This window comes from Leucoraja erinacea, chromosome 20, assembly GCF_028641065.1.
Source record: "Leucoraja erinacea ecotype New England chromosome 20, Leri_hhj_1, whole genome shotgun sequence".
In the NCBI taxonomy this organism is placed as follows: Eukaryota; Metazoa; Chordata; class Chondrichthyes; order Rajiformes; family Rajidae; genus Leucoraja; species Leucoraja erinaceus.
Genome location: NC_073396.1, coordinates 11193280 through 11203080, shown reverse-complemented (window position 1 = coordinate 11203080; position 9801 = coordinate 11193280). Strand labels below are relative to the sequence as shown.

The following is a 9801-nucleotide window of genomic DNA, read 5'->3' as shown; positions in this document are numbered from 1 at the left end:
AGGAGAATGCAGTCTTTTCACTCCAGGGTAGGGGAAATTAAGAACTAGAGGGTCAGTCTTACCCAGAATATCACCTATCCATGTTCTCCAGCAATGCTACCTGAAGTTACTCCAGCACTTTGTGTCCATTTGCACCAACCAGAATCTGCAGTTTGTTGTTTGAATGAATACATTGTCACGTGACAAGTCATAGTGAAATTCTGTGTTTTGCCTACCCAAGGTATGCTACTAGAAGGCATATGTTAGGCAAGAGGGGAAAATATTAATAGGAATGGGAGGGGCAACTATCCACACAGGGAAGATGCTATGTGGAATGAACTGCCATGGAAAGTAGTTGAGGCAGGTATAATAATATATATTTAAAAGTAATTTGGACAAGTAGGTGAATAGGAAAGTTTAGAGGAATGTGGGCCAAATAAACCAAGCTATGACAGGGATAATAGTGAGCATGTACCAGAACTGAAAAGCCTGTTTCCATGCTGTATGATTGGCATAAAAAGCATTTTTTTAAATATGATGTTAGAGAATTTTCAGTATTCGCTCTTGTACTACATATACCATTGCATCTACTTGCTTCATGGAACAAAGTCAGTATGGTGTGTCAGTATTTTTATGCTTACGTTAGCATCTCAACCCCCAGAGTGCAGAACGTTGTGCTACCAACATTGATGTGACATTGAACCCCCCCCCTCCCCCCCCAACTATTTAACTTTCTTTTGGAAGCTGTTGTCACCTCCAATCTGGTTTAGTAGATTGAACTGCTATATTGAAAATCTCCTATCTGCCTAATTATGTTCAGCATTGAAAAATATACAAAATTTCTTTTGGAAGCTGCTGTCACCTCCAATCTGGTTTAGTAGATTGAAAAGGCTATATTGGAAACCAAGGTGATCTGCATCGGACGAATTATGTTTCATACTTGCAGCCCCCTGAAAAGGAATATACTTAAAGGAAAACTTGGGTCATTCCCTCCCCCTCAGAATAGAATATGTACCAGAATCCCCAAACTTATTTTGTCTTTAGTTCTGTCTACTAAGTTAGCTCTGATGAAGCAGTTTTAGCTGAAAGGACCACACAGCTTAAAGGAGTTTCAGGTTGCGGGGTGTGTGATAACACCTCCCAAAGGAGCTAGATTAGATAGCTGGTCACTTTGAAGTGAGATGCATAAACCAATGTTTATGGGGACAATAAAGGAAGAGCGAAATAGCCAGTTCTTTTGTAAATAAATGACCTATGTTTATGATACCAAATGCAGCCCCCTCAAAGAGAGCTAGGGTGGTGACTATTTGGAGATAAGGCAAACTTGTTAAAGGTCATTCCCATCCCCCTTTTCAGAACCATACTAATCGTGGAATGTATAAGGGGACAAAAAAACTATTTAAAGCCTCTGTAATTTGTTGTTCAGGGAAGGTGACTGAGGACAGTCAAGTGTCTGTGTTGGTCACTTGACTGGAGTTCTCCCTCCCTTCCATCGGCCGATGTTAAGTAAAGTTTTGAACTGGTCTACCAAACCGTTTGTGTGGTGTCTGTTTATTAAGAAGCGAACCTGGTTTAGTAGTTAAGATAAGTAACTTTTTCAGCTCTGCATTAGTGAAGAGGGGATAAGGTACTCAATGACCCACTCACTAGACTTAAAAAAAAAAAAAAAAAAAGCAGCCAAGTGAACCCCAAATTTCAGCGCAGAACACAGGCAGTTGGATAAAACAAGTGAAAAAGGATGAAGTTGCACAGAATCTATTTCTTGTTTAAAAGTCAAGAATAAAAGGAGTCCAGAAGACAAGATAATAGCAGTTTGAGGATCAAAAATTATTTTAATTCCCATATTGATAATAAAAATAATTCCATGAATTCTGTAAACCACTGCATAAATGCTATAGTGTAAAAATCTTAACAAGTGTTAACAATTTAAACAATGAACTAGAGTAAAATGATTATGCATTTATAAATACCTTATATAAGAACATTCCATTCAGATCGCCATTGTTTGTGTACACTCACCTAGACCGCATACAACAGGCTTCCATAAATTAATACACAAAATGAAAAAAATTCCCATAATATTCAATTAAGGTCTTGCTTTGACCACAAAAATTAATATACCAAGACAATATTTCAGTAATATTTAGACACTAGTTAAGATATGAGCTATTCCACATCAATACATAAATCACAGAGTCAGGGATATGTTACTACATTTTTGCCAGTAATGTCACTGAATTCTTGCACCTTACGATTTTCTCGAATGTCAAAATTCCAGAACACGATGGCTGAATTAATTATTTGTACAGATACAAAGTAACTATTCACTGGTTTAGCTGTATGCTACCCGTGTAAAGTTCGAGACTGGTCAGTCTTGCATGCCCTCTTGATTTAAACAAAAATGCTGCAAGAGACGTATACAATTATTTATGATTGGGGTATAAATGGAAGGGGCTAATTGGGTATTTCATTTTCTATTAAGTGGTGATGTGCACAAAAACTAGCACAACTACCCACTTGCTGGATTTTTTTTAACAGCCCATCATGCCTGTTATTCATGGCATATTATTCCCATTCAAAGTGCTTACAAATTAAACAGATCTAAAATTGCAGCTTGACAGCTACAGAATGGTTTACAGATTGTTCCTTATACCCTGAGAAAATGAGTTTCCCCCCTCCCATTTCATTGCTCTTCCCAGGCTGAGGAACTTGCATATAAAGATTCTGAAAGTGTGTTCACATAGAAACTAATCCCACTCAGAAATTAAAATGTTGCTGTAAAATGATGATCTTAAGACTGAAATCACTTTTACTCCATACATTTACTTCAATGCATTATTACTGTCAGGTCCAAGATGGCTAGTCACAGGCTCTGTCATTGGCCATCTCACCACATCTGCCATATGACAATTATGGGCTATCATACACCAAATCCAATTTCTTTCAATGAAAAATTCTGGCAGTTAAAAATTAAAAATTCTAGGGTAAAGCAATACAAAATTAAAATGTTCACTATTTATTATTGATTCACTATTTTTGTCCATAATAATTTATTTTTGTATAAATCAAAGCCGAGCACATTAAAATTTGTATTCTTGATTAGATATAACAATTTAAATCATTTTGCAAACCCTGCAGAAAATAGTTATTATTACTGCAACAGCCACAGAATGTAATACTTTTATTGAATGGCAGCAAATGATGTCTGTACTGAAGCATGTGTTACAATAAGTGAGCCTTAAAACACAATTACTGAGGAGCAACAAAGCATATCACTCATAGGGAGGATACAAGCATATTCACATACTGAATTACAGCACTTCTGCTGGGGGCTGACAGGAAAGTCTGTGAGCACAGCTAATGAATTCTTCAAGGGATGTAATCAATGTGAAGGAACTGCACTAATCTCATCCCCTTAACAGATAATTAACCAGTAGCAAAAGCTCCAAGTACGAAGAGGAAAGAGAAGTATCAAATAAAGGCAATGGCACGGAATATAATTGGGAATTAACTTTATCCTTCCTGTCTCAATAAAACTAAATTAGCCCGCTTGAAGAAATACAGCTGGTAAATCACATCAACCATCCGAGATCCCACTGAACTAAATATACTTGTAGATTGTTATAATTTTAAAACAATCGTAAAATAGTTGGTAATGCAGCCCATCATGATTGTGGTAATTGTACAGTGTGGCCTCACCTAATCCTACCTTCTAAGCATTTGGTACATATCCTTGCACTTCACAACTCTTGAAATATGTCATGCTGGTGCAGAATGCTAATTTATTTTGGAAACATTGCACACTACAGTTAACCGTTTTATGGGGAAATAAGTTTGTATACCAACACACATTCAGTGACTTCACATGCCTGGGACAGATTAATTTCAACCGTTGTACAACAAATGACAAGCTACTCACTATGGGAATTTCAGCAATTCGTTCGTTACCACACTGCATGCAACTGTACCACCTTCCTGGTCTTGAATGACTGAACCTAAAATTCTACTTTAGTCCATTCAATATAGAGGACAGCAGACAACGTTCAGATATTTTTTAAATTCAAAATATTGTTGTGACATTGTTGAGACAATGTTTTAAATATAATTGGTTTCTTAGGGAAGGGGGCATCTTAATTCGGCATTAAATGGTTGAGTGGCTCTTAAGGCAGTTTTGGCACTAAGTTACTTTCAAAATGCTCTTTGTTGATCATTTACACTTCCCCATCAATTTGGCACCATTAATGCAAACAATTTATTCCATGGGTTATTTCTGTGCATACTTCACATTTAACATCTAGTATAGTGTGCAGGCAAGAGAAAATTTACATTTAGTATGTACAATTACGTTTCACTATCAACATGGAGCTAAGAAAAAGACTTGAACACTAGTTCACTGTATTATTTGTGTTCCAAAGTTTCATGTTTCTGATTAAATGTTTTGCAACTGTAACTTTGGATTTTCAATTTTGCTTTAATGGGAAGTCATTTGGTTCTCACTTACACAGAAGTAACAATAGTGCTAAGTAGTGGGGTTAACAATAGGGCAAGTGGTCAGCTGGTGTTGTGAGGCAGTAGTTTATACTCTTTCACCGTCTCGGATCACTTGATATCTCCCAAACCTAATGGAGCTGTCCAGGTCCCTGTCCCAGTTTAGTCCCTTTCTTGCAGAGAATAAATGGGGGGGGGGAAGAAGCAATGGACAAATGGGCACTTTTCGGACCCACACCTCCACACTATTTTGTTTCTGCTGAATACATCTCCTTTGATTCGAAATACTGTAAAATATTTTGTCATTTATAGCTTTGACAGTGATTAGGAAGAAAGAAACGGATATAGAAATGAATTCTGCATTCTGCTTGGTTGATCCCCATGTGCTCTGTAGATTTAGAATGCGACTAAACTGTTCATTGCTGCAGTAATGCACAAGCTTTGGTACAAATCTGACATGGATGCAAAGAACAGAAAATGCAAAGTTAGATTTGACATCGATAGCTGGTCGGACAAGAATTCAACTAGAACAGACCACTCACTATATCATGAAAATGTGTACAGCATCTGGGCGATAGTGCAAGTTCGGGCTGTTGACATAACTTTGAAACATAGGTTTGCAAAATATTCCACTTAGGAATTTTAAGCAAATCGATTGGGCTTTATGCATAACATTGTCATATGTGGCAAAATTGACCTACAAGATTGAAGTGACGGAGGGCGAAAACAATAAAACCAAGTAGTCTGGCATTCCTGTTATCTTTACTGGTCTTTGGCAAAGGCAGCTGATGGATGTATTTTGAGAAGGCCGTTAAGGAATTGGCGTCTCAATTTTAGACTTAATTGATAATCTTATTCTAACGTGACATTAATTCTTAATACTGATTTATATTAGCTCTCATTTTGCCTTCCACTTACTAGATTCTGGCCCAATTGTTACGTTTGTCAAAAGTGAATGAATTCAAATATGCAATGGACACTACGCATCATCAATGGTGGATATCCAGCCACAAAGTGATAATAAATGGGGTTTGTTTTGCAAAATCATTGTTTTCTCATCGCAATGATGGCAGAGTACAGTTCATGCAGTAATGAACGAGTTTAGTTACATAGTTCCTCATGAATGCCAACAATAGTGCACAAGCATTAATATGTAATAGGCTTAACCATTAACATGTATCAATACAAAAAACCTACAAAATTCTTATAAGCAATTTAATTAAGCATTGATGCGTATGGCCACTATTTCTTTTGGGAAAAAAAAAAATACCAAGCAAAATTTTTCTTCACAATAATCTTGAATAGATGAAAGTAAACGTCAAATTCTGAACTGCTTCTGTGAAGTTGCTATATTTCCCCAAATACAACTTGTATTCACAGGACTCCACACAATCTACATTCTTTTTAAAGAAATGTTAGCAGTCTGTGATCAAAGAGCATTTCATGTGATAAGCTTCATTTTTATACAAAAAGTGGAATCTTTTTTCCCTTATTGATAACACGATACAGAATTAAAATTTCTAATTTTGGTCACTGTTTCAGCAATTCTGCCTAGAACGAGCTACCGTTTAGTATATACATGTTAAAACTACAGATAATAAATTGCTATACAGAAAAGTTCTTTGGCAAAGACTATGTGTGATCCAGAAGTCCATTATAACGCTTCACCAAAGTGCCAAGTGCTTGTTCGGTTTGTGCACATAGCCCAGCAATAGCCAATACCTGTCTTCTAGAGCTTGTAGAGGGGTTGAGGTTTAGGTAGATGGGGATTTTAAATGAATTTCACATGGTAAATTTGTATTACCCGAGATGCATTTCCCATTAGTTGGAATGTTAACATTGATGTGCATACATTCAAACCCGAGTTAAATGACACGATGAAAACAGTCTCCAAATCTAGTGTACCAGAGCACAATTTGCTTGGTTTACTGCATCCATACAAATGCATTGAAAGGTTAATGGCAGTGTGTTTCATGTGCTATGAAATTGGTCTTGAACCACTGGATTTAGTTCAAAGTACTATACAGAGTTAGGTCACTAGACTATCAACAATATACCCACCCTTGATAGAGAATTGTTAACTTAAGTCCAAAAAGGAATATTTAAATTAAGATAGACACAAAGTGTTGGAGTAACTCAGCGGGTCAGGCAGCATCTCTGGAGAAAAGGAATGGGTGACGTTTTGGGTCGGAGCCTTCTTCAGAATAAAACTAGGAGGTGGGGTGATGAAGAACTGGAAATCGGCCACAAATGACCTCAAGCAGGGTGGTGCCTGGTAGGCCACTGTTGGCCATGGAAGGCTTGATCTCAAGAGGGATACAATATGGTGAACCGTTGAACTGGTTAAACAACTAGGGTGGAGGAAGGGGGGGGGGGAAGAGTGAAGGTAGAAGTTACTTAAAATGAGAGAATTCAACTTTCATACCACTGGTTTGTAAGCTACTCAAGCAAAATTTGCTTGAGATACCAATAACCCAGAGGTATGAACGCTTAACTCACTAATCAGTTCCATAGTCAGAAGAAGGGCACCAATCCGAAATGTCACCCATCCTTTTATTCCAGAGATGCTGCTTGACCAGCTGAGTTATTCCAGCACTTTGTGTCTATCTTTTGTATAAACCAGCATCTTCAGTTCTTTGTTTTACATTTAAATAATTAATTCGGACTGCTTTTAAGGTTTTTTTCCCCCCTGGGTATGTTAATTCAATATTTAAAATACAATTGATATTCACATAAATTAAAGATTTTTTGCATAAAGCCATAATTATATAACAGACAAATGAGAATTAAAGTTGTGTTGATTACATGTTATGTTAACATTCTTAAAAATTGTTTTCAGCTCCTGCCTTAGTTTGAATTTCTTTTAAGCCAGCAAGCTGATCTGGTGTAAGTTTAAATAACATTGCTTGTGACATTAGTTTTCAAGACTATAACCATTCGCTTCTACTCAGAACTGGACTTTATCAATTTTTTATGGCACTCCCTAGGTTATGACGCAAGGATATTCCAGCAAGGACCAGGGCTTCTCTCCATTTGCATGTGGCGCTTAGCAATACTCACGTCCCAATGCAAACCAGATTTAAAAAATACAGAGATCTGTATACAATTCATGAATGACGGCATTTCATGATCCATTCACTCAACTACACTAGTTTCTGTGAACATCGCTGATCGGCATTTCAACACTTTGTTGGCAATATTATCAATGGACTTCTAATACAGAATGACAAGAAATGACGACAAATAATTTAAATCAACACAGTAATAGGTCAGTTTTTTCATTCTTAATTATAACGTACAAACAATGCTGTTCAATCAAGTGACCAATGTAAAGGAGAGGACACGTCTTAGCCCTCCAGTAACAGTATACTCAAAAATCACAGAACAAGAAGTGGTGGAAATTTCAAAACATCCACTATCAGTATGGTTTCATCCTGAATTTTATGCACCTTACCTCTTTTCAGTTAAGAGAAAGCTGGTCTGTATTTTCGCATTAATTATATATTTAAAGTGTGTGTGTGTGTGTGTGTGTGTGTGTGTGTGTGTGCGCGCATGTGTATATATAATCAGTGCAAAGATCTCACATCAAAGTACCTTTGCCTGTCTGACAAAAGTTGTCATTGCAATTTAGATTTAGGCAAGGCAGAAGGCACTTGGTAACAGTGGCCAGAAATTAGATAATCATTTAAAATACTTACAAGGCTAGGAGTTGCACCAACAGAGAAGAAAAGAAACAACTCATTAAAAACTTTCATGATGCTAGCTACAAAATCTCCAACCACAAGCTGGTCAACACAGCTCACTTTGGAGAAAAAAAAAGACCGGTTCATTTTATTATATAAAATAGCAAACTTATCTTCAGACTATTTGTTTGCTTAGTTTAGCATATGTGCCTGTATGAAATTGCTGCTGGTTATCCTTTTAAGCATTAAAAGTTTGCATTTAATTTATAAATTGAAAAATGTAAAAATCCTAGCAAGTTGCACAATACTAATATTTATAATTGTACTTAATTAGAATAGGAAATCTAACAATGTTCACTTTACTATGATTTAACAGTAAGAATTGGAATACCAAATATCTATTAATAGGTTTCACAGTACACATACAAAGCTTTATATCATCACATATTCTGAAAAAAACTACAAAGCAGCTTGAAAGCAATTTATTATAACCTCTAAACGGAAAAAAAACCCAGGTTAACAAAGTGCTTTACAGGAAATTAAACCTCTTCACATAACCTAGTCTTTTTTTTCTTTTAAAATTTTATATGTAAAATACTAGAACATAAAAATGCTAAAGCTGCAGTGCTGTGCATGCAGTATTCATTGGAAACACACAGCAAGTCGATCCTACACTAGAACTTGATATCTGAAGTGCCTAGAGTTTACTTCAATTTTTCTTTCTGAATGCATGCGGTAAGGGTCCAGTTGTAAACTCAGAAGTGATGGAAATGCAGCAACAGTCTAAAAAGCACGTCAGTCAGACTAAAGCAAACTGTATAGCTAAACGTGCTTAAGAAAAGACCAAATGAGTTACTGTGAATAACTGGGTTACCAAGATGCATATTGCAAGTTTTCCCAGGGAAAAGAGAAGAGTTTATATGTATTAAAATAATTAGTAAATAAATACAGAAACAAATGCTGTATTTTGTAGGGTAGGATGTACTCACTGCGTAATTTTAAATATTTCCAATATGAAGGGGGGCACTACAGCTTTGATTTGTTAGAATAGTGTAGTCGTTCTTCAAAAGGCTAGTTCCATGTACCTGGAATATATTCATCACCAGTTCATTACTTTAGTTTTACAATAGGGACATTCAATTTTATTAGGTGCACAGTGCTCACAGAGGACATAATGCTGGCAAGGCTGGAGTAATATAGAACGGTCACGTTCCTGGCATACAATGCATTTCTTCGACTGGAGCTGATATATTACCTGTATTGAATGAAAAATAAATTGTGATTTGAATATAGCAATTTCTTTGTGAAGCTTATAACATTCTACATAGTTTTTTAAGCTTGTTAAAAAAAGATTTGCATGCAGTTAAGATGCAATAAATATTCTTGTTCATTACAAGCTCAATATCTATTAATCCCATCCCCTCAACTTTCAACAAACTATCACAGTCCTACTATTAATGGATTGTGTTTAAGAAGGAACTGCAGATGCTGGAAAATCGAAGGTACACAAAAATGCTGGAGAAACTCAGCAGGTGCAGCAGCATCTATGGAGCGAAGGAAATAGGCAACGTTTCGGGCCGAAACTTTGCCTATTTCCTTCGCTCCATAGATGCTGCTGCACCCGCTGAGTTTCTCCAGCATTTTTGTGTAC

At 36.4% G+C, this 9801-nt stretch overlaps 1 protein-coding gene across 5 annotated transcripts in view; it reads right to left on the bottom strand.

Annotated features, from left to right (window-relative positions):
• Positions 1-1791: 1791 nt before the first annotated feature.
• The window catches only part of unkl (unk like zinc finger), a 69589-nt gene continuing 61579 nt past the window's right edge, over positions 1792-9801 (bottom strand). For all 5 annotated transcript variants that reach the window (XM_055651248.1, XM_055651249.1, XM_055651250.1 and 2 more), the window contains one exon: positions 1792-9405. In XM_055651248.1, the coding sequence (XP_055507223.1) occupies positions 9250-9405 (156 nt within the window). In that variant the 3' untranslated portion in view covers positions 1792-9249. The remainder of the gene's footprint in view (positions 9406-9801) is intronic.